At 38.0% G+C, this 25,838-nt stretch overlaps 3 protein-coding genes across 9 annotated transcripts; all 3 read right to left on the reverse strand.

The window, feature by feature from the left end:
- On the reverse strand, window positions 1-2,059 carry rxfp3.3b (relaxin family peptide receptor 3.3b). The gene has a single exon (XM_028042496.1). It carries the CDS (start codon window positions 1,689-1,691, stop codon window positions 564-566), a length of 1,128 nt encoding a protein of 375 aa, XP_027898297.1. The 5' UTR covers window positions 1,692-2,059; the 3' UTR covers window positions 1-563.
- An 8,007-nt stretch (window positions 2,060-10,066) lies between these two features.
- On the reverse strand, window positions 10,067-19,887 carry LOC114160059 (mixed lineage kinase domain-like protein). Of its 6 annotated transcripts, XR_003598708.1 has the most exons (13): window positions 18,196-18,703; window positions 17,415-17,501; window positions 16,309-16,483; window positions 15,715-15,815; window positions 15,508-15,643; window positions 14,391-14,475; window positions 14,161-14,315; window positions 13,763-13,812; window positions 13,184-13,330; window positions 12,680-13,064; window positions 12,523-12,565; window positions 11,840-11,936; window positions 10,067-11,368 (listed from the first exon to the last, which is right to left on the reverse strand). XR_003598708.1 is itself a non-coding variant. In XM_028042455.1 (11 exons), exons 2-11 carry the CDS (start codon window positions 18,641-18,643, stop codon window positions 13,015-13,017), a joined length of 1,434 nt encoding a protein of 477 aa, XP_027898256.1. In that variant the 5' UTR covers window positions 18,644-18,649; window positions 19,754-19,887; the 3' UTR covers window positions 12,386-13,014. The 6 variants fall into 6 exon arrangements, 3 of the variants coding, with proteins under 3 accessions (XP_027898256.1, XP_027898267.1, XP_027898233.1); XR_003598706.1 differs by having other exon boundaries at window positions 12,523-13,064; XR_003598707.1 differs by lacking the exons at window positions 10,067-11,368; window positions 11,840-11,936 and having other exon boundaries at window positions 12,386-12,565.
- Window positions 19,888-21,301: 1,414 nt separating this feature from the next.
- Window positions 21,302-25,418, reverse strand: LOC114160073 (vegetative cell wall protein gp1-like). Of its 2 annotated transcripts, none has more exons than XM_028042476.1 (3): window positions 25,323-25,418; window positions 23,538-23,615; window positions 21,302-22,995 (listed from the first exon to the last, which is right to left on the reverse strand). In XM_028042476.1, the coding sequence occupies exon 3, from the start codon at window positions 22,987-22,989 to the stop codon at window positions 21,676-21,678; it is 1,314 nt and encodes a 437-aa protein (XP_027898277.1). In that variant the 5' UTR covers window positions 22,990-22,995; window positions 23,538-23,615; window positions 25,323-25,418; the 3' UTR covers window positions 21,302-21,675. The 2 variants fall into 2 exon arrangements, with proteins under 2 accessions (XP_027898277.1, XP_027898283.1); XM_028042482.1 differs by having other exon boundaries at window positions 23,534-23,615.
- Window positions 25,419-25,838: the final 420 nt, after the last annotated feature.

The following is a 25,838-nucleotide window of genomic DNA, read 5'->3' on the forward strand; positions in this document are numbered from 1 at the left end:
TCACACGCGCACACGGTGTATGATCATTGACATCACCAGCCAGATCCTAATGACAAAATACAATTTATTCTTGACTATTTATAGATAATAAATTGTAGTTTATGAACTAGAACTTTTATATCTTCCGTTGTACTTAGGTTTTGTTACGTTGTATATTATAGATATAGATTTGTTGTGAATGCTGCAGAATGAATGTGGTTTTTCTAAGACAGAGCCTTAACTCATACAGCTCTTTAAAATCAGACAATATGAGCAACTCAATTCCATCAGTGGACCAGAGAAAACAAAGACAGGCGGTTAAAGAATCCTCTATATAATTAATCCAAGTTGGTGCAAATACACTGTGCAGAGTTACATTTACATTAGGAAGAGCACAGAAGCTTCAAACATAAGGACATTACAAAGTACAGCATTTATACATTTTGAGTTTGCTGAAACACACACTAATACTAGCAAAGAAATCAGAATCTCTACAAATTATGCTCGGTGAGGTGATTACTGAGTTGATAATCGGACAGTGAAAATAACGTCTGGTGCTGTTTTTCTGTTCCACTTCGGTCCTGCTACGTCTGGAACGCACTGGTGTCGCACGGGTCCGTAAAAGCCGTCTCTAAGTTGTTCAGCGGGATGGCAGTCTGTGTGTCGTCCGGCTCTCTGGTTGTTCTGGAGAACGGCTGCAGATGACATGTGTTCCTCCCCGAGGGAGAGGAAATTCTCCAGAACATATCTTTTATCTTCATCCTGAACTCCCTGCGCATGAGGCAGTACAAAACCGGGTTCAGGCAGCTGTTGGTGTGCGCCAGGCACACGGTGACCGGATGGAGGTACGTGTGCACCATATAATAGGCTTTATCCCAGTTGACCACATTCAGTTTCACCAGAACACCCCAGAAGGTGATGGCGTGGTTCGGCATCCAGCAGATGAAGAAGGAGAGGACCACGATGGTGACCGATCGGGTCACCTTGGCGCTCCGTTTCACCTGATTGTTGTTGTTCATGCTGCGCAGACGTAAGAAGCGCAGCAGCAACAGGTAGCACACCGTCACTATCAGCATTGGGAACACAAAACCTACCAAAACTTTTTGAAGGTGGTGAAGCAAAAGCCAAGGTTTGCCGTCCGGGAAGCCCATGAGACAGAGTCTCACCCCCGCCACCCTTCTTACCGTGGAGAACACTGCGGTTGGCAAAGAGGCCGTCATGGCGCAGAGCCACAGTCCGGGAATCACCCAGTGCACTGGGCACACCCGCTGCCGGGTCCTGTCCTTCAGGGCCGAAGCCACGGACCAGTACCGAGTGACGCTCATGGCTGTGAGGAAAAATACGCTGGCGTACATGTTCATCACCGTCACTGTGAGAATGATTTTGCACATGGCGTTTCCAAACGGCCAGCTGAAATCCAGAGCTATGTCCACCGCCCAGAACGGCAAAGTGAGCACAAACTGGAAGTCCGTCACCGCCAGGTTCAGGATGAACAGGTTGATACTGGGTCTCTTTCTCCGGCCGGTGCGCGCTTTCATCAGAAAGAACACCAGCACGTTCCCCAGGAGTCCCGCAGCGCACACTACCGAGTAGACGGTGGAGATGAGGATGCGCAAAGTCGGAGACCCATCCGCTGGCACGTCAACATCATTCGGCTCCACCGAGGATCCGTTCCACAAAGTCGTGCTGTTGTGATTTCGCAGCGCTGCCATTCTGTCCGCCGGTAACAGCTGTGAGCCTCACTTCCTGCGCCCCCACAGAGCACACTCTGTCTGCGTGGTCAAGTGAACAGAGACCTCAATGGCCATCACCCGCTGTCCTTAGGGTTCTCCACTCAGGAGGAGCTTCGCGGGTAGACACTTTGTTTCCAGTCTGTACCTGACTAATGAACCTGGACGCATGCACGCCTTGATCCAGGCGCTGCGCGTTCCCGAGGAGGCAAGTGCACGATGGGAGACTGACGTGTCTTTTTCAGGGCAAGACCAAGTTGGGTCTGAACTGAAAAACGTCTGTCTGCTCTGTGCTGTGCTGAGGAGTAATAATATGTTAAAGACATATATTCTGTAAACCTTCAAAACTACTGAGAAAAAAGATTCAACACAGTTGCTATCACACAAATATAACGCTAAATTTCATGTTAAAAAAGGTGTAAATAGCGTTCCTTACTTTGTTAAAAACAAAGAAAAAAACTGAGAATAAATCAGGCAAACTTTCAATAACTAATTTGTCTGAAACATGGCCTTCATTCATAGTTAACTGTTCTCTCCTCTTCTTACATTCCTGAAAGACTTACAGATGATTATAAATTCATTCACCCCATAGTTTCAGTATTTGATTACTCAATTTCTAAAAAAAAAAAATGTCTAAGACCTTTGTAGTTTAATTTTACAGCCTGTTTGAGAACATTTGTATAATCTCTACCCATGTTACATACATTACTCAGGATCCTCTCAGCTTAAAAAAATTAAAAGATATGGTCCAGTAAAAGATGGGCCGGATTATGTGACACTAATTTCTTATTAAGTAAAATGGTGCTTCAACTTAAAAAAAATTGAATTAATTTCACATCAAATTTGTCAAACTTAATCTATTTACTTTTATATAACACAACAACTTAATAAACTTTGTATATTTACTTTATATATTTAATTTGATTACTTGTAACAAATTAGCTCCATGTTTTAATTCGCTCACCTGGTTTCTTTTTAAGTGCATCACCAGAAAAGCTGATCACGTCCTGCTGCTGCTGTCACTGGGCCTCACAGAGACACAAAGGGCAAACAAGAACAGAGTCACTGCTAAGAGCCGTTGAGAATGATTAATTAACCCAAGTTTTTGGGCTGCCTGAGGTTGCCGGAGTACCCAATGAAAGCCCACATATGCTCTGAGAGAACAGGAAATTCCATGCAGAAATACATGGAAGGTACTGTTTCAAGATTTGAAGCAGGATCTTCTTGCTGCACAGTGAAGAACAGAGCTAGAAACTGCTCTATTCTCATAAATCATAAATGATGCAAACAGTATTTCTAAAACTCTAGCCTTTGTTGTCAATTCCTAAAAAGCAGGTGGAGCAACAGAATCCAACATCCTGGTAAGAACCAGACCTTGCCTTACACTATTTGCTTCAACCATAGCAGGGGTGTCAAACTCCAGTCCTTAAGGGTCGGTGTCCTGCAACTTTTAGATGTCTCTGCTGCACCACACCTGAATAGAATAATTAGGTCATTAGCAAGGCTTTGCAGAACTGATCTACACAAGGAGGAGATAATTAAGCCATTTCATTCCAGCGTTTTGTACCTGTGGCACATCTAAAAACTGCAGGACACTGGCCCTTGAGGACTGGAGTTTGACACCTGTGCCTGTGATCCAGAGGGTCTGGATTCTCAGCTGCTGAGAAATGATTGCTTCCTGAGGTGTGGACTCTGTTGAAGTATTACATTTTACCAAATCACTAACATTTGCCCGGGAATTGTGAAATGTGTCAGTTTTGGGAGGGGTTGTAAAAAGGTGCATTCCTGCCTGAACAGCTGATGCTGTGACCTTGCTGCCAGAAACTGACACCTGGTAAAAATCTTCTTCAGAATTAAAAGATAAACATTCAGAGCTCTGGAAAACTACTGAAACTTGTTGCTTTTTCCCCGCAGCAGTTTCCAACGTCAACAAACCTTTACATCTCAAAATAAAATCTTTAGTACATAAAGCTGCTTCCCCCCATCCTCCGACATTAAGGATGTTGGAGGATCTGACATCCTTAATGGTTTGGAGTTCTGGTTTGGGATGAGGACGCCAAACCACAATCTTGACTAGGGCACCAAAATGGCTAAAGTTCTGCACGGACCTCGCTAACTATGAAAGCAAGTAAGGTAAAGTCTCATTTTCAAGGATAAACTGCTTCTGAGAAACAGTGATAAGGTTAAAAGAATTACAGACTGGATGAGTGACTTTACTGCTCTGGAGCCATTTCACTGCTGTGTTGGAGAAGATAGATCACAACACCGGTCACACATACTGTACGTCTGTGTTGACACTACATAAAGTTGTAATTGACTAAATTTATGAATGCAAAACAACTCCTCTTCCCAGTGAGTCACAGCTGGCCTACATGTGTTTTACCAACATTAACTAGTGAACTGATTAACAGTTCAGGATTTTCTGCACTTTTTGTGATTTGTTGTGACTGCTGTTGACTTTACTGTAGATGTTTGGAGTTTGGAGGTTTGATTGATGTCACTACCAGCCTCAAGATACACCAGATAGATTGAGGGAAATAATATGGTGTATGCCAACAGTTTCATAGAAGTTATTCAACAATGCAGTAAAGCAGGCATTCAAACAGATATTAAAAAGATGGTAGACCATCAAAATGTCTGTCCTCAGCATTTTAAATTACATACAATACCAGAAATATGAAGAAAAAAAAAACAGCAGGGGCTGCTTCACAACGCTTCTGGAGTTCATTCTGTAGGGTCTCTTCTAATGGTGCAGCATCAAGGAAACAATGGCTACCAAAGGCTGCAGCTGCTTCTTATCAGGACTTCAAACATCTGTAGAGCTACCAACATTTCATTCATACATGGAAGTGCATTTAATTTATTTCTTATAGTGTGCAAATCTGAGCTGTAAAAAGTGCAAATGCTTAAATGGCTTGAACCAAAATAGAGGATGAGAAAAGCCTGAATGGAACATTCCCAAATGACACTGTAAATATTGACTCTTCATATCAATTTTATATTTTACAGATAACTGTGTTTTAAAAATACATAAAATATTGGGGTTTTTGGATAAGGGAAAAAGTTAAATACAAATCTATGTCACAGAACACATAATTTGTGTCAGTGAAAACGCTTTCAGCTGTAGCTGTAGGATACAAAAGACCTCCCAGGTTCCAGCTGTGGCTCTGTGCTCTCGGCATGATATGATGATCTAAATGTCCCTTTTCTAAATATTGGGACTGGTAGTTTATCTAAGTGTCATAATGAAATGAAAACAGAGAGGAGATAAAAGGAAGCAAAAGATAACTACTGCATCTCAGATAAGAGGACTTGGTTTATTGCAGTGTTTTACTAAGTGCTACTCTGAAAAAAGTCATGGCTTGGAATGGAAAAGTCCTTATAAATATTCTGACAAATAAAAATAGGATTATTCCAGACATATGTGATTAAATTATAATGTGTGTGCTTAACATAATACTTATATCATTGTACTCTCTCATTGTACCATGCATAATGATAGGGATATTTTCCAGATTGTTTCCATACGTATTACACAGATCATTAGGTGAACCTTCAGCAATACCCTCAATATTTGTAACCCATAATAAAACTCTTCTACTGCCTAACTTTTCTGAACAAACATTTTTATTGCTCACAAATAATAATAAGGTTTGAGGGAAACAATAAAGCAGGGGTGTCGAACTCCAGTCCTCAAGGGCCGGTGTCCTGCAACTTTTAGATGTGCCTCTGCTGCACCACACCTGAATAGAATAATTAGGTCATTAAGGCTCTGGAGAACTGATCTACACAAGGAGGAGGTAATTAAGCAATTTCATTCCAGTGTTTTGTACTTGTGGCACATCTAAAAACTGCAGGACAGCGGCCCTCGAGGACTGGAGTTTGACACCTGTGCAATAAAGTCAAGAGATTTACAGTGTTTTGAAAAAGTTCTTGCCCCTCTACAGCTTTTCTTCTGCTTTATTTTTAGTCAAACTTAAATTTTTCCCATTTACACATTTAACATCAAGCACTGACAACAAATATATGGTCAGTTGCCCTCTAATTTAATAAAGGTCCATCTGGGAACGAGTATTGTGAATTAACTATACACACTGTGATGCAGACATTAGGTTGTTTTGATCTATATTTTTGTATATGTTCATCTCAAATAAACAATAAATGAAATGAACTGCTCGTATCACCAGGAGTAAATTTCCATTTAGCATTTTAGATTGCTGATGATTAGTCTGCTCTATTGTTGTGTATTGTGGCTGTTAGGGTCTCTCTCTCTCTCCTCACACCTGCAACCTGTTAGCTCATCAGGTCAGGTCTATTGTTCTAACATTTACTCTCCCAGTATTTAATTACACCTCTTTCATTTACTTCTCACTGGATCCTTCCGTTACATTCCCATTTTAACAGGTACTCCTCATATTCCCTTATTGGCTATTTTGTTGCGGATTACTTTTTGTTCTGCCCTGGCTCCCTGTGGTTTTTGTAAGTTTTTTTTTTTTATAATTTCAAATTCTCTTGCCATCTCCTTCTCTCCATCATGACAGAAGGAACCAGCCAGCTGAACCCAGCAGAATCTCTCCAGGGTGAGAGCATAAGGAACTTCTTAAGAGCTTTCCATTTAAAACTGAACAATATTTCCACTCTCAGTCCACCTTTGAAACGAGTGACTATTGCTGTTCAACTTTAGGACATTTTACAAACTGAATCATCACCCCTATCATTCCTTGGATTAGTGGGCTTTTTTGAAGAGGTGGAATGGAACACATGAGCTGCTTTTGCTCAGCTTTTAACAAATCCACTCCACTTCAACAATTCAGCCTTGAACAAGATAATCTGCATTCAAGATAATCTATCTTCTTTCTTTCTTTCCTTCTTTATCTCTTACACACAAATCCATATATAAAGTACATATAAATGAATACATACAGTACCAGCACATACTGTATATCAGTACTCCTACAGATACATATCTTGCTCTTATAAAACACATAAGACCATAATAGACATGCATGGAGATTAATATAAATGAACAGATGAAATAACCTTTAGACAAACACAAAGTCAAATTCTTTACTCATGAATGTTGGAGTCCACCAAGCCTGCTTCCTGTTTGTGATGTTCATGGAAAAGGTTTGAAGTTGCAGTTGTGGAGAGCAGAATTGGTTGACTGTATGGATCATGTTGCTGAACTGTTTTGTTGCAGAGACGAAAGACAAAGTTCATCATTTGTCCAGCTGTCTTCCAACTCTTGCCTGTGGTAATAAACTATATCAGTGACAAAAAAATGGCTTTAAGTAAAAGACCAAATGTTGGTAAAATCCCTGTAGGAAAGCTTAGCTTTACTTTAGGTCAATCCAATTTGCTCTATTTCGTGGCAGGTGTAGACTGAAGAAGACTGAATAAACTTAACTTTGACAAACTACTATTTCAAAGCACATTAATGCAATTATATTATTACAGCTTTTATTTTTCATATAATAAATGTACTTGTGCCTTTCATTTGAAAATGGGAACAAAGGTGGAAAATGTTACGGAAATTATTTGTCATGAGAACGTTTTGTACATTACAAAAATGTGACAGGGATGTGCAAACCTTTGAGAGCTGCTGCAGCTGTGTGATCATTTGACTGTTTAAACTTGTTTTTATGGGGTTCTGTGCAGGGATAAATCACAACCCATGTTTGGAGGCCTCGGTCCTCCACACGGCTGTCACAGGTTTGAGTCCCGCCCCGATGACCTTCGCCACATGTTTTCTCCCTCTCTCATTACCCACGTTCCTGTTTGACCTCTCTCAAATAAAGGCCACTACAGTCAATAAAACCTTTTAAAAAATATGATTTTATAATATATTTGCAAGTATATCTCTGACATAAATTCTACAATAATCAAATCTGCAGATGTTTTTCATAGTAATAGTTCTCTGCATTTCTTAATTTTATCATTTGGTAATTTATTTATTTAGTGAATAGGCAGCCAGTGCTGCAGGATCCGTAGTTGTAATGCACCAGCAAACACCCTGCTTTATTGGCCCTCATTGAGGTTTGGCTGAAGGGGTTAATTTGCTGTGGATCTTCAGCCTGGCGGCCATGTTTTTATGGGCCACACTGAGCTCTGTCAAGTTCTTATCTAGGATTGAGTCAAATGCAGAGCAGATAAGAACAATTTCCAATGGCAGGTGTTAACAGGCCTGCTCTTGGTCTTATCTGTGTTTGTTAATTAATCCAGTGATGGATACTCGCTGCAGAGGGGCAAAACAACAAGGTAATAAAGAGAAAATAGGAAATGTCAAAGGATAATCAGGCACTTTGAGGTAACTTTAATGGGTTTTGTGAATTGCAGTGCTTATCTCCATCTCCATTGTTGAGCCACGTTGATATCATTCTGTCTAGATAGCTAATCTCGATCCTAAGTATGACAGTTACTACATGTATTCTGAATTTATATTATAACTCTCAGGAAAGCTGAGCCAACAATGGCAAATGTATGATTAATATTTTGCGGATCTCTTATTAATATGTTGCTCTTGTCAGCTTGCATTTTAAGTTATTCATTGAGGTCTGTGCTTTACTCTGTATTAAATTTGTGAAGTGTCTTTAATCAGAGAACATGCAAACTTCAAGCAAAAACAAACCTGCCAGGGTTTTGAATTCAGGAGCGTCTTGCTGCATGGCAACAGTGCAATCACCTACGGCACCATGCAGCCCATTAGGACATTAAAAATGTTGCTGTTTTTCTGAGCATTGCACTCTGATCTCAGGGTGAACTTGGTAGAAAGCAAATTTCTGGGGAAACAGATACTTGTGTTTTAGTTTTCAGCTTCTGAATTATGGCTAATAAGACTATATTACATCATATCCATACAAACAGTGAGCACTACTAAAGGTTCCAATTCACTTTATATGTTTATAAATCTGTTTTTTAAAGATTGACAGAAATAATTTGATAGAGTAAATTACTCTTTATCAGAAAGAGTAATTTTCTTTGCACAAGTTTTGCATAGGTGAATTCCTCTACATTAGCCACACCAAGACCTGTTCACTGGTATTGTCTGACCTGTGGAATCAAGAAATACAGAATATACAGAACATGACTGATAACATCAAGTAGGATTGTGTCTCAAAAAATAACATGACAGTTGAACAGAACAGAATAGAATAGAATAGAATAGAATGTGACTGTTTTTCCATAATTCTAAATTGGTATGTTCCTCATTTTGACACTGATATGTAGATGAGAAAATTTTACATGCTTTATAACTTGTTTGCTGCATTAATGACACTGTAGGATGCAGAGCACAGCAATAACATAATGAATGGTGTTTGTGTCTTACAACAGTGATAAAAAAAATGGGACTGGCAAATGTTGTTGAGAAAACCATGTTAGTATTGTTTCCTGAGAGCGGTGAGAACTGAAGGTGAGGCCTGAAAATGAACCTGCTTCAGACTGATTACATAAGCCAGTCCCTATTTTTACATTTAAAATCAATTTACTGAATCATTTCCGAGGAACTATTTATATGAGATGCAAATCAAATGATGGAATATTGTGTCCTGTTTTCATGTTGCGCAGCAAATTAGAAAAAACTCATTTGCACCACCGTAGTTCTGTGGTTCACTTCTGTAATCCTTCTTAACTTTGTTTGATATCAGTTCACAGTATTTCCTTTTTATTGACTTACCTACAGACACTTACACCTGTGCTTCTGTTCACTGTAGATCACATGTTTCAAACTCAAGATCTGTGGGCCAAATCTAACTTTGGTATAGCTAGATCTAGTATAGCTTTTTATGAGGCCCTCTAGATTCTAGACTAAACACTAACTGTGCTTAAATATGTTATCAATCAAATCAATGCAATTTTTATCTATTTACTGCCAAATTATAGCAATCAGTCCCCCCAGTTTCTTGAGAATTACTGTGGAAATTCATGCAAAATCATCAAATCCCCACACTTTTTTGCACTAATAATTGGGAGTTTATTGCAGATTTTTATCAAAAATTGTCAAAAAGTTTCTTACTTGTACTAAACAGCTGCTTCAGTCTTAATTGATGAAAGATTATAATCCATGATCTATATAGCGAGTAATAAAAAGTTGCATTTACTGTCATAAATAAGCAGAAATATCACAAATATTTCCAAATTAGTACCACAATCACTTTGATTTTTATTGGAAAAAAATCACTAAAAGAATCACAAAATCCAGGAGGAACTGAAAAGATGTTCATTAATATTATTTAATTTTAAGAATTCATTGATACTTTAACAGATGGTGAACAGGTTTTATCATCCTGGTGCAACTGGCCCTTTAAGAGAAATTATGATCTTGATTTGGCCCAAAACAAAAATAAGTGTGACACTCCTGGTGTAGATGGAGTTTATTCCACAACAACTTCACAGAACCACATTTCAAAAATGCCAAACTGAGTTTTAACCAGTTATACAGCATGGGTGTTAAATCATGCATGCTTTGCACTGAAATGACTGAAGTACTTTAATGGAGCATTCACTTGAAGTAACAGTGGCATCCTCATTAATGTGAAGCTCTAAGTAACATCAGCAGATTGTTATGAGTCACATATCACTGGCTAATAAGTCAACCTCATCCTTTCAGAGTAAAGCTCAACATATCACCTGTCAAAGATACTATCTGCAGCTTACACTCAAGTCTTAAGAGTCCAAGAATTTTTTTAAAAAATTCAAAATAATTATACATTTTTTAAATATATTTTTTCAACATAAATCACAGTACAAACAAACCCAACATTAAAAAGAAATTTGGCAGGTAAACACAATTAAATAAATGCATTGATAACATAAATCAGCAGGTATCTAGTGGATCACCATGTAGGGCAGCAACCACGATATCTTCACTTTTTGCTTTTTCCTCCTAATACATACAAAACATTAGGTAATGTTGACATTAAGAGGGCCAGATAGAGGGTGTGATGCTCATGCCGCCCCCCACAAGATGCCACCTGGGGCAGTTGCCTGTGTCACCCATATCAGAAACCACCACTGATTGTGGCAATAGCATAACCTACCAGCATGCTATTTTACTAATAAACCTCCAAAGAATGCCAAGGGAGAAGACTGGCACACAAATCCAGTCTTCACATTCTTGTCACATAGCAAGGTCAACTACCATGAAAAATAAAGACTGAATGTCTGAATACCTTTTATGAACCATAACTAAATATGTCCTAGATTTTTGTCTTTGACCGAAAAGACCAGAGACTAAACAGCTGCATAATAATTAGTCATTCATAATTCAATGTCTACCCAGCTGCCTTGACTCTACTTCTTGAGGGATAAGAATATTGTCATCTCTAGAGAAAATGTAATTGCTAAAATAAATGATGCAGATGCGTTGAAACCTGCAGCCATATAATTCATTTAAGTCTGTGGAGGAAATTAGGTCTTCCTGTCCAGAGAATTTGTTCAGTCCACCAGTGGCTCTAAACCAGGTGAAAACATTCAAGCTGCTTATAATTAGAACAAATCTAATGCCGAAGTAACAAAAGACAAACAGGACAAAAAAAGTCAGTTTTCTCTTCAGTAACCACATATACAGTAAGATGCATCCAGAGGGAAGATACCTGAAGCAGAAAGAGTTTTGCTCCTTCCGCATGCTTTTCAGTTCCACCTCTGTTTGTCTTTGAAATCTGCATTAGAAAGAATGAGATGCTTTTCACTGTGATGGACTGGTGACCTGTCCAGGGTCACCAGTCAAAACACAAAAGTTAACAGCAATCAAAAGACAGAGGATAGACTATAACTGAGCTTATAAAATGATAGAGACAAATCATACGTTTATGATGTAAATAAGAACTTGTTTTAATTGTTGTGTGATTGGAACTGTGCATTTCTTAATTATATGCCAAAAATAAAGTTAATTTACATTGTGAACGTTATTTTAAGTTAAGTTAAAATTCATCCATAAAGTAAGTAAAGTATGCTACCTGCATGGCTTGACTTGATTGTGCTACCTTTGTTTCCTTAAGACCCATTTGTCTAATCCCCTGAACATATGGGGGCATATTAAGGAACAGATTATGGGGTTGGAAGCTAACCCCCACAATATCCTGCCCTGGGTTTTGGCCCATGTCCCCCTTATCAGAAACCACATAACCTACCATCATGCTATTTTTCCAATAAAACTCCAAAGAAGACCAGGGGTGAAGATTGGAACACAAATCCAGTCTTCAAATTATTGTCACATAGCATGGTCAGCTAAAAAAAAAAGAAATAAAGAATGATGCAGAAAATTAAGACTGAACATCTGAATGTTTTTTATGAACCACAACTAAGCATGTTCTACAAATCACTGACTAAAATCAACGTCATCCTTTCATAATAAAGCTGGTCTGGAGCAGGCTAACTACCTAGCCTGGTCTGGAGCAGGTGTACAGCTAGCAGGCTTGCTGCACAGGATAAATCGCCATGGTAACTTATTTGTTACCGTTTTTGTGAAACTGAATCAAGGATTAAATCGACCAAGATATCTGGAAAATCTTAACTTAATCCACTATCCTGGTTTTGTGAAGCAGTCTTCTGATCCTTGTCTACACTTTGAAATATTTTTTTATGAATTACATCTATGTTTAGAATAAAATAATCTTTTATTTGTTCATTAGTGAGACAATTTAGTACAGAGACACAAAAATGGAAGAACACATGAACACACTACAGATAAAAAAAAAAATTATTACAACTGAATCCAAGGTACAGTACATACTTCCACAAAGTACATAAACAACTTCTAAGTTTAACCTCTTCTACTGTTTTGCAATCAAGGGAAGCTACACATTTTAAATACCTTTTTTCTAATGAGTGCTGCACTTCTGCTTCTCAGTTGTGGCCTAAATAGCACAGTGGAAATAGTTATATTTTAATAATGTTTGAAATGTCTGTAAAGAGCAACAAATTTCAGTCTTGATCTGCAAATACAGAAATATCATAATGTAACTCTTTACCTTAAAGAAAGGTTACTGTAGTATCATAGTGTTTTTCTTTGCATGAGTATCGAGTTAGCTTTAGTATTGTATTGTATTGTCAACCTCAGAACCAAAGACTATTTAAAGTGACCAGTTACTTAGTTACAATGACATGCTCATGTTGGGGCTGTGGAAGAAAGAAAAACATTTGACTGAGAATTACAAGACAAAATAAACAAAATTACTAAAAACTACAGGGAAAGCAGGGGGGGAAAAAGAACAAAATTACAGTCAAAATAGAAATAGAAGAATATCATTATGAGACAACTCATGAACAAAATTGTAGAAGATATTGTGATCAGTGTTGAAGGCTTTCACTGTTTCTCGAACTGTACCAGCACACTTCGCAGTTTATCCACCAACACTGCAGAGGACAAGAGAGACAAAGACAGAGACGTTCAAGGCTAATTCTGCTCTGTTTTAAATGTTCAGCTGTAAAAGTTGGCTCCACAGTGGAACTGAGCAAAAACAGCAGCTCCGTACCGCCAGCAGATGGCCTGTGATAGCTTTCATAAGCCCTGCAGGCATTGATCATCTCCCCCAGGGATTCAGGACAATCAGCAGGGAGCGGCTCTTGATATTTCTCCTCACACACTTTTTTAGAAATAATTTTGTCATCGCCACCGCAGTCTAGAAGAAGAAAGAGAAACTTTTCAATAAAGACCAAGGAATGACTCAGCCATGGCTCAGATCTGTTTGAGAACCTGTAATGTTTGTCCTTCCAAACTCAAAGACAGATGATTTGTTAAAAATACCAGAGGAAACATGCCAGACGTTTCTCAGCAATTATATATAAAAAAGGCTAGACTACCATGATTTCAGTAAGGGCTTTTCTACTGGATATTGAAGATATTGAAGGTATAAATACTATATAAATACTTTTCAAAAGTTAAAATGTAAGTAAAACAACAAAAATCTGTATTTCTAAAAAAAAATTAACCTTTTTACATGGTCTTGTCTTTTCTAGTGAACAAAACTGAAACAAACTTCTTGGTTGATGAAAATACAAGTAAATCTAAATCTAACAGATTTAACGAAGATTATTTGCAAAGAGATATACACCTTCAAAAGGCTTCTTACGAGTGGCAATTTCCCACAGAACGATTCCCAAGCTGAAAAAGAACAAGATAATACGTCATTGAATGGGATTTTTCTATTATTAGTTCATTTGTGACATACGGTATTTCCACCCAATCATTCTGATAAAATTTTTACTAATGCAAAGAATAATAGCCATATGAAAAACACAGCTGACTTTCTGACTGTTCTGTTACTTTCTTTCAAACACTTGGAATAAATCTGCCTTGCTAATATAGCACATAAAATCTTTAGTACCGGTATTTTAAATATTAACACTGTAAACACTAAGTTGGGAAACCACCGCAAATCAAAAGCGATTTCTCAAAAGAAATCATGTAAAAGCAAACACTGACTGGATGGTGACCCCTGGCGATACCTACCTGTAGATTTCACACTCTTTGGTGTATGCGTGGTTGATGTTGCTGAGCTGCTGGGGAGAGGAGTAGCACAGCGAGCTGATGGTTTTGTAATGCTCTTTACCCTTAGTTGTTCTTTTCAGTGATGTCTCTGTTTTTGCTAGTTCTAACCCTCCCAGCTGAAAACAGAAAGAGGGTAAGAATTGAAAAAACTGTTGCCAGCATCTCATTCCAGTGTGTTTTGACTTTTTTACCTTCACTCTGTAGTTCTCATCCACGAGGAACTTAGTGCTTGTGATGCTCATGTGAAGCTTACTTATTTCCTCAGTTAGATGGAGTCTAGAAGACATTATTACACATTATTTTTATTTGTTTATGCATATATGAAACTATCCTGAACTCAGATGCTTTTGTCAAACGTATAATACTGCTCATCTCAATTTGCTAGCTTTAAGTTACTACACCCTATGTATTGGGGGGAAGTAGGTGGAGATCTAAACATCTCTACCTCAGCTCCTCATGGTACTAACTTCAGCTCACAAACTTTAAGTTTTTACTATAGCTGGTGAAACATGTCAAAATCCACTTGCTGCTGCTCTGCTTTGTTTCACATCTCAAGAAACCCAAATCTTTCCTTTCTCCATGTAAGCCCATAAATCTGTTGGAGGGATATTTCTTGATCTGAATTTGAGTATGGTTGGACAAGGTGGGTTACGATTTCCGAATTTGAAAAATTAAGTTCTACACAACTTGAGATTAATTGTACCTTTTGGGAAAGTGCTTTGTATCGACATTGGTAGGAATTTGCTGCAATATGAATAACTCAGAGTTTAAAGAAGACAGTGATGCTGTCTGAACCTTTAAAAACAGTAAAAATTATGACTGGGTTTAGAAGGAAATTCTGTTTGTTTGAATAAAATTAAACAGAGTTGCTTCCACAGAATCATACGCATATAATAAATAAGTCTATACTGCCAGCAGTGATCAGATATCAGATTCATAGCAGGAGGCTCATTATCTCCAACCCCACTATGGACCATTGGGGACATTAAGAACTTCCCTAACAGGCTGCAAACACAGAGCTGTTGGACAAACTTGAACACAGAACAAAACATTCCTGTCTGAAATCTCCGATCTCTGCCTCTTCTACTGAGGGCAGGTCAGAGGCCTGGAGCAGATCGTCTGTTGATTGTTTTCTTCCACAAAAAGAAAAATGTCAATAAGAATTACTTCCATCTCATGAAGATTTCCAAAATGTTTCAACTACTTTGGTTTTAGTTCTCTTAAGCTAATATTCACAAACACATTTTCTAATTCCTCTTTTAATCTTTAAATTGGAGTTTCACAGACAGTCAACTTTAGCCAACTTACCGATAAAGTCCCTGTGCTGCATCCAAACACATGGATGCTTTCCTGGTCCATAACAGTTCATGTTTGGAGTTCAGAACATCTCGTAGGCTTCCTTTTTCACAATACTCCATGATGACGAGGAACTCAGGATTTGGAGCTGCAGAATTAAGCATGACATAATTCTTTGCTATTTGAACTATCTTGAGCATTGTGTGCATCACTACTCACTGTTCTCTTCTCGGATGCAGATGCCAAACATTCGCAGGATGTTGGGAGACTCAAAGCGTTTCATGGTGTCTACTTCCTTATTGAAGACAGACTTTACCATCCTGCATGTAGAGACGGTGTTTATGGTTACAGTGCATATGTTACGAAAAGTTGTATTTCTGAGAATTAGGTTATGTTTGATAGTTTTATTCAATGTCTAGAGCAGACATGAATTTAATAAATAATAATCATAAAATGATTGCGCTCAACCCAGTGAAACATCTGTCCCCCTGGTTAGAGTCCTAATCTACAGCACTGCAGAAACTATGAACAGCACTGAACTTGTTCATCTGTGTTTTGCAGAAACACTTGGACGTTGTTTGAAATGAAACAGTCATTTAAAGGACTTCTTTGATAAAGAAGTTCTCTAATAATTGATATCAATCTGGTTATATTATTTCCAGAGCAGCTGGAAATAAAAAAAATTTATTAGAATTTTTTTTGGATTACACCAAGTGATTGTCTTAGATCCTCCAAACATATAAACTGTGCTTCTCAATTTGCTCTTCAATTTCTGAAACAAAATTCACACATGACTTTAAATAGGCCACAGACCCTGGTTTGGCATTTAAAGCTCCTGTGTATTTCTTGATGGCCACTGTGAAGCCACCAAATTCTCCTTTGTAGACCTCAGAGGTTGGTGTGGTCATAAAGGGCTTTTCTTCAACATTCTTCAGTTCATCTGGTTTAATCATTCGGATGTCCATATTTATGATTCTGGGTTTATTCACTGTGAAAATAAAAGGCAAATACTATTTTAAAATTTACCAAAAGGGTTATGATTTTACTCGACTTGGACAGCACTACTCCAGTATTGCCATGCCATTGATTTGACTAACAAACATTATAGCTTAATAAAGTTCTAATAATTCAAAAATATATTTCATCTGTCAATTGTTCCATGAACAAGTTTGCTACCTGTATGTATCATAGAGTAAGTTTCCCTGGTTGCTGTTGAGTACTAGGAGACTGTTACTGGGCTTGCCCAGGCCACAGTTTCTGCAAGAAGCTCAGCTGTGTACATATTTATACTTCAAGCATAGAAACGTAGGCATTGTGATTAATCGTGATTAATCACAGCGCTACAGCTAGATTAATTGGTTTAATTTTTTAATGAAGTGACAGCACCACAATATATGTAGACATATAAAATGTTTTTTATATATATAAACGTTGTAACTAGTGTGGTAGCTGACTGTTAATTTAATGTTTTATATTGTTAGATATTATTTTATAAATATCCTCAGAACATATATCCTCTGCTTTACAGTTAGGTGGTGTCACTGTTTGCACATCTGAATCTAACATGTTGCATTTCATGTCACCTTCCACTGTATGACTGAACTGCTGCCTTCGTTGCTGTAATATTCCTGATGACGATGAAGTGTGCATAGTGACCATATTTCAATACTGTACTACACCTGAATGGATGAGTGAATATTTTTGGCAAAAATAAGGTATCAAAAATAATAATAAGAAAAATCAAGTGACAAAATACTAAACCACTGGAATTGCAATCAGTCATTTTATCATAGCTGAGGTTTGTTAAAGTTTTTTTTTCCAAACACCAAAATGGAAACAGTAACAAAAGAGTAATACCTCAGAAAACTACAGAGTGTCAGGAGTTTCAACAGAGTGAAGTTACTGTACTGTATACTCACACATCTCCACAATTTTTACTACATTGGATTTAATGTCTTCAAGATCCCTTTGCATGGTTTCCACATATTCCCCGTATTCCATGAGCACTGAGGAACAAAAACACTGATGTGACAAAGTAGGCAACAATCTGAACAGCAAGCTGATACTAAAAGGTTTAAATTTGAACTGTTAGTGTTACATCTGATTACATAAACTGTCTCCTGAAAGTTTAATTGACCTGAATTGCTTTTTTGGCCCACTTTAACAAGGGGACATCAGATAAACTGATTATTTATACTTTAAAATAAAATTTAAGAATAAAAACAGATATCCCACAAGTGAGATTCTCTTAATTATCTTAAGCTTGAATCTTTCAATCTTTCTTTTTTGTTTGGGCTTTGGGTTAATGAAATGTGTTTTCACAGTAATTATGCTATGGGAGCCAATCCTCACTTTGTATCCTGTCTGCTGCTATGCTTGTTCTCTTCTCTGCAGTTGTATAAATAATTACAGAAATACTGGAGTTGCTATAGCAAAACAAATTCTTTCTTTTAATTTATTACTAGCTGCTGACAACCAACTTTGCTTTTAAGATGCAATCTATAATGGAATGTTAATGCAGAGATTATCTTTTTTAAAAGGCAGCCATTTTGTTCTGCCGTGGCTTAAACTAATTTTATGTGATTTGTCAAACATGTATTGGATTTATTTTTCAGATAACTACTGTATACATCTGCAGTTTCATTTAACTAAAATGTACAATTTAATCTACCAAGTGAAACCAAAGTCAGTTTTTCTTACTTCTTTTCAATTCTGCATCATCTTCCCTGCTGTCAGCTTCATCTTCCTTCTGCCTGGAGATCTGCTCAAAAACCCTGAACACCTGATTTCCATGCTCTAGCTGCAGAGCTAAAGCTAGGCATTGGAAGGCATCATTGAGCCGTTCATTCACACTGTTGAATTCATCTCCATGACTGCTGGACTTCAGGATGCGCTTCACCAAGTTTGACAAAGTGTATTTCTCAATGAGCTCCTTAGCTGATCTGAGAGTGATTGAGAGTCCCTTCAGGGAATTCTCCACCTCAGCAGAGAGCTCGACTGCATCCCTCCGTTTGATTGACTTCACCAAGTCCTCCAAGGCTTTTACTCGCTCCACAACACGACAGCAGCGCTTTTTATTGGCCTTAACATTCTCAACCAGAGTGTAGATCTGTGAAGCAATAGACAGAATGGGCTCTACATAATCCATGCTCAGCTGAAAGGGAGAGAGAGCATAAAGTTTACAACAGAACATTAGAACATAAGTTAAAGTAAATTCTGTGAGACACTGTCAAAAAAAAACTACCATAAATATCAAATAACACAGAAATACATCTGTATTTGTTATGTTTTATTTTAGTTAGCTTTGCAGTTTTTTGAAATATACATATGTTTTATTACACTGTATACATACATACAGAAATAGTTTTGACAGTGGTTTATTTATTATTATCAGAATACATTTTCATTTTACCTTGTGCAACCCCTGAACTCCTCTAATACAATTAAGGTCAAAACAATGTATAAAAACAATGCGTGCTTATTAGCATTAAACAATACATTTTCATTAAATATCTCAAATATAACTCTTGGTAAAATGTAATGTTTCAATTGTTGAAACATTTGTTGTGTTTTTATTATGTAAAGCACATTGAAATGCCTTATTAATGAAAAGTGCTATGCAAATAAACTTGTATGATTGGAATTAAACATGTTGAAACTGTCACTGATTTGACAGTGACCGCTTGCAAAATATAAGTGAAGGCATGGCTTGACATTATGAATCATATTTTGACTTTCAGCTTTAACTTTGCTTGGTCTGCTTTTTGACTCGTGTGCAGCTCTTTCAAAAACAAAAAAAAAATATTTGATTCAAATTACCTCCCTGTGAACAAACTTTTCCTGACAAACGGTATTAACATAAAGTTCATTCCAAAGAAAACGTTTTATTTGTGAAGCTGTTTAGCTGTATGTTGTCCTTGTCTCTTGCTGTGCATGTGGCCAGACATTCTTGTGACGCTTGAAGACTTCCTGGTCTGGGAGTGCATTTTTCACCTCTGAAAAATGCTCTTTTGATTTGAGCAGTTGTCAAGATGGAAAAGGGGTTCCATTCACAATGGATTTTTAACAGTGGCCTTGAATGTAACATTAGGAATACTAGGTTGCTGCAATGAGCCAGCTTAGGGAGTTTTAGAGCTTCTTTTGGGAGTATCACACTGATGAAGAGAATTTGCTTGTATTTGGTGACTCTACAACACAGTAACCTGGTAAGCAGAGCTTTCTATGTTACAGAGGATCAAAGGTAAAAAATATAATTTACCTGCAAGAGGTAGTCAGTAGCTAATGCGCCTGCTTTCCAAGTGCTGTGCTATGTTAGCATGGAGTGAAAGTGAAACCTGGTAGTTTAGAGGTTCACGGTTCTTCCTGTTTGTTTCTGAAAGTTGCTGCACTGTGGGAGTGTCCTGTGTTCCTATAGCCTGACATCTATACAAAGCAGAAACATGACTCACTGAAACAGGAAGGGTGTGTTAAAGAGTTATCCTGCAGACTGCCTCTCTAATTTGTTGGGTTTCTGGGGATTGATTACAATTGCTTCGAGTAATATGTTTTAATGTTTTATTTTCAATGAATTAAGGAAAACAGACTGAGCAACAATGCACTAACTCAATTTTGCACAATTTGAATATTATTGTGGTCCACCAGATGGAGGTGCTGTTTGTAAATATAACGACTCAATTCTTCCACACAAGGAAGCTGGGCGTGGAGGTGTTGGGGGATTTGACAATAGAAGGAAGGGAGGGGGCGCTCTGCTCCCCACAAGATGCCACCCTGGGTGGTTGCCTATCTGGGAGGCATTTTCAGAAAAGAATGAGAAACGCATAAAACAAACAGATTTTGAGAACCACAGTTCAACATTTCTGTTTGTAACAACTCCAGTAATAAAATAAGATTGCTGGACTAATAATAGTCTAATAATAGTCTAAAACTATTATTAGTCTAATAGTTTTAGACTAATAGTCTAAAACAATTACTTTTAGACTCTTAGTCTAAAACTAATATTAGTTTTAAACTAATAGTCTAAAACTAAACTATTAGTTTTAGAGAGGATGACTATTCAGCACATAGTTCAACACAGTTCTTTTTTACTGACATAATATAAAAAAATGATAACGTTATAAAACAGCAGAGAATTATATGGAAGCCATTGGTGCAGGTCAAAAAATGACTTGCATTTTTTAATTCGTTCATTTTTCCATTATTCATCACAGTACAAGATACATAGTAACAGTACATTAGTGAAAAAGAAAAGAAGTATTGTGGGTTAGTAATGGAACATGCATGACCATGTGTGTGTAAGCAATGATAGTGAACTGAATTAAATAACACTGACATTATCATCAGTGGATTAAGAAATTAAAACAATTGAATAATAACAATAATAATAATGATAATATAAAATCAGTAAGTTATCTGGAAAAGACAGCAGCATATACACATATAATGGATCCATTAATAGAGTTAAAAAGTTACTTCTACTAGGTTGAGTTTGTTAGAGTATATACAGAATTACATAGAATGGAGGGGGGATGGTGCTGCTCTGAGACAGAAGCTCAGATGCTTGGAAACTGAAGCTCCTAGGACGGGGTGGGCAATCCTGGTCCTCGAGGGCCGGTGTCCTGCTACTCTTAGATGTCTCCCTTGAAACACTCTTGGATCCAACAGCTGACTCACCTCCTAAGTGCAGTCAAGTTCTCCAGAGTCCTGCTAATGACCTCATTATTTGACTCAGGTGTGTTGAAGTAGAGATACATCTAAAAGTTGCAGGAGACCGGCCCTCGAGGCCTGGAGTTGCCCACCCCTGTCCTAGGAGGAGCTGTGTCTCGAAGGCGGTGGTAAGTCCAACTTCACCATCATATAACAGGCGTTTGGCACCTCTAAATGTTTGCCACAAGAGACTAAAATATTTCTCAAACATGCATGAAAGAATCAATTCAACACTCCAAGTATGTTTTTGATGAGAAAATAATATTAATAACATTATAATGTGACGTAAAGCTCAAAAATGTTCATTTTATATAACACTGCCCCTTTCATACAACAGAGGCAAGGCACTGAAATTCAAGTTACCAACCGATTCTGTGCATGAATGTATAAATGTGAACATAAGTGTGACTCATAGTGTAAAAGTGCATCAAGGGGCTGGTACGCAAGTTGTGTCCATTTAGTATTTCGGACTGCAAATTACTGAAAACCAGGGTTGTTGCCTGAATAATGTGTCACAACTGTGGTGCTTTGTATGGTAATGTTCATTACAGCAGGGCCAGACATTGATGCAACATTGCCAGGATTAAGGAGATGGGCTGGAACTGAAGCAGGGAAATGGTGAGGGACCGTAGAGATGGGCCCTGACATGGGAGACAGGATGCGTGGGGCTGGCACAGCAGTTGTAGGGTTAGACCTTTGAATGGTGGGAGGAACAGTGGGTGTTGTGGGTATGAAAGGTGCTGGAGGCCTGAATTGTGGTGTCTGGGGAGGCAAAGGTGCTGGAGGTCTACACTGTGGTGTCTGGGGAGGCAAAGGTGCTGGAGGTCTGAACTGTTGTGTTTGGGGAGGCAAAGGTGCTGGAGGTCTGAACTGTTGTGTTTGGGGAGGCAAAGGTGCTGGAGGTCTGAACTGTTGTGTTTGGGGAGGCAAAGGTGCTGGAGGTCTGAACTGTTGTGTTTGGGGAGGCAAAGGTGCTGGAGGTCTGAACTGTTGTGTTTGGGGAGGCAAAGGTGCTGGAGGTCTGAACTGTTGTGTTTGGGGAGGCAAAGGTGCTGGAGGTCTGAACTGTTGTGTCTGGGAAGGCAAAGGTGCTGGAGGTCTGAACTGTTGTGTTTGGGGAGGCAAACGTGCTGGAGGTCTGAACTGTTGTGTTTGGGGAGGCAAAGGTGCTGGAGGTCTGAACTGTTGTGTTTGGGGAGGCAAAGGTGCTGGAGATCTGAACTGTGGTGTTTGGAGAGGACACGGTGCTGTGGGGCTGAATGGTGGTGATTGAGGAGACATTGGTACTGTATGATGTGGCTGAGCAACAGGAGAAAACACTGATGTTGCATGCCAGGGCTCTGGCATTGGGAATGGCAATGGAGATGTCTGTGCAGGGCCATTACCTTCATTAACACTCCTCTTGCTTGAGCAGAGCGAAATTAACATATCCCTCTGCTCAATCTGCAGTGCTCCTGACAGGACCTGGAAATTGTCATTTAGTTTATCATTAATCTTACTGAACTTATCCTCATTAGAGCTAGACTTAACAAAGCCTTCAATAGCATTGGATTTGTAGAATTTTCTCATTAGTTGCTCTGCAGACACCAGTGTAACGCAGAGTTCATTCAGAGATTGTTGAACTGCAGAAGAGATTTGACCAGGTCCCTTTTCTTCAATGGCTTTAACAAGTCTCTCCAGGGCTTGAACTCTTTGGGCGACTCGTTGACAGCGATCTTTGTTGGCCTTTGCATTTTCGGCCCTCTCGTAGATGGTTTTGCATAGGCCAAAGATACGTTGTAGAGTGTCCATTATTACCTGTTAAGACAAACAGGCAAAGATGTAATTATGTCATAACATAAGATAAAGTTCATAACTCACTAGTTAAATAAACTGGGGAGAAACAAACTTAATAGCAGTCAACTTTATTTTATTTTCGGAATAAGTTTTTTAAAACAGATTCTGGCAGTTTGGTATGCAGCTCACCCAAATAATTTTGACCATAGTCCAATCAAATTTCATTACATGGATTGTGAAGTCATATGTTAAGGATAAATTGGTCTCCCAACATTGAAGGTATGAAAATAGGTTCAGATTTAACAAGCTTTATTTTTCTTTAGTACATTTTTTTATAAACTTGTATTGACAAATGAGATTCAGATATAGTTACTTTAAAATACATATCAATAAAAACACAGAAATTACTTGTAAATATGCCAGATTATAACCCAAGGCAAATTTGTTAGGTTGACGTCAACACATGACATATTTACATAAGGCAACAGGTACAACAAGACTCCACTGAAAAGTGGATACACAAAAATTCAACACCCATCAGTCCACTGATTCTCTTTACCTACTTATTTTGCTGGGTTATGGAGGGGTGCTGCCTGTCTCCAGCGTTGAGTGAGAGGCAGGGCACACCCTGAGCAGGTCACCTGTCCAAAGGTCAAAATAAAACAATAAAACACACGGAGAAACAAAGCTGGCATGTACTGTAGTTTTGGAATGTGAAGGCAAGGAAGGTAAGAGTAAAAGTATTGAACATGATTGATGAATGTTTGTCCATAGAGATTTCATATTTTAAGCCATATCTCCAATTGTTTTGGTGTAAAACACAAAATGTAGTTCTTCCATAATTCTACTTTTAAGGAAAACACTTTTGGCAACAGAAGGTTGCTTGTGAAGTTGACCTCAAATCCCTCTTTGCTGGGGATTTTGTTCTGAATGTTTTTGTTCTGGTCATTCATACTGACCTCTCAGAAGTGCTTTACAAATTTACCCAATCGCACTCATTAATATGCATAAATTCATATTCAAACACACACATACTGTAGGTAGACTGTCTTGGGATATTATGTAAGTACTTTTGGTTAATTATTTTGTTGTAATTTATCCATGAAACTTAACGTGTATGTACTTAATGTTACTGCTGTCTTGTTCTTTGAACAGTTTTGATTTGGTAAAATTAGCTTCTTTTGCACAATTTTGCAAGCAGCTGTTGAATAAATTGGGCATAATGTAACAGAGCTACTCCAACAGGCTACCTCCATGGGCGGCGCAATTCTTGAATCTTTTGCTTCTCCAGGATTAAGTCTGAAGCTGTCCAGATTTTCATCTTGTCTTTAACCAAAATAACATGGCTCATATCCACGGCAAATGAAACAAGGCAATCAGGAACCTGAAGGCCAACATGCCTTTAGACGATGACAAACATCGCTCCTCCTCCAGTTGTTTAGACAACATGAACAAACAGAAATAACCAACAAAATCTAAATTGAGATGAATTCAGATGAATGTCATTTTGCAATTGACATTTGCCAGGTCAATTGAATTCAATTGAACATGTGTGTAAAAATATTATCCCAAAGTGAAAGCAATGTAATTCTAATGTAATTATTATTAATGCAATTATTACTTGCACAACTTGCACAATTTAGTTCATGCAGTTTTGTGTCCTACCTGTTAAAGCTCTTCCACAATAATCAAGAGGTCTTGGGTTCAGTTTTCTCATAGTCAGATTTTTAGTGCATATTAAAACAAGTCTACATTTAGACTTGAACTAAACTTAAACTATATATGGGGGGGAAAAGCCTTTCACTTGTGACAATGTACCAAATTCTTGTCATATGTCTGAGAACCTTTAAAGGCTTTTAGTTTTCAGACATATTTGTACATAAATAGCTGGATTGGCTATATCATAAAATGCAATAAAAATGGCTTTTAGCAGTGTAAAGCATGTCGCCCACACCAGCACCCCTCTCGACACCACTAGCTACAAAGGTGTTCGAAAATGGATGGATGGATTCTCCACACTTAGTCCTCCCGTGGAGGAAATATCCTTTTAATACTAAAATGTTTTCTCCTAAAAAATCCAGATCATTGGAATAATATAAGTTACTGTGCTTTAGAAAAGAGCAGAATAAAATATATAATTAGAAGGCAAAAGACTGACATTAGACAGATAATTAAACATACAGAAGCAGGAAGCCCAAGAGTTACAAAGAGGAGGAAAAGTTCTTCTTTCTTTCTTCTGTACCCGCTTACAGGAACATACATCGTCTGATGACAAATAGTCTCAATATCCCTCCAGATATAGTCACCATTGGGCCATTCTCAATTCTTAGAAATACTCGATTATTTACCTTTTGGTAGATTGTCAGAAGCTGCCTGTGTTCATGTCCAACGGCTCGTACTGAAACCAAACCGGCTAAACTCTCAGCTGTAAAGACTGTCTTTACTGTCTTTACTGGCAGTAAAGACAGCATGTCTTTACTGTTTTTTCTGTTTGGCACATATTCAGAACCAAATGCCACAAATATTTCTGTTAAAGAGGCACCAAAGATGTATGTCTAGGTTGAACCTGAATTTCCAGTTGAACCTCTGTCATGCCCCAACTGTCAGTTCCACCGTAATTGACTGGCAGCTGTGCTGTGGGCATCCACATGAAAGAGGTTCTGAAATGCTAACAACAGGAATAAACATTACACAGCATTCTGACGAATAAAAGAAGACATGTTTGTCTGTTGTGATATTTTCAGGAATTGGACCCACGTCCAGAGAAGAGCAGTTGTTATCATAATGAACTGAATTTTTAATGAACAAGCGAAACAGTAAACAGGCTTACAAAACTGCAGACTACATGTAAGAGAAAAAAACAG

Source organism: Xiphophorus couchianus, chromosome 2 (genome assembly GCF_001444195.1).
Source record: "Xiphophorus couchianus chromosome 2, X_couchianus-1.0, whole genome shotgun sequence".
Lineage (NCBI taxonomy): Eukaryota > Metazoa > Chordata > Actinopteri > Cyprinodontiformes > Poeciliidae > Xiphophorus > Xiphophorus couchianus.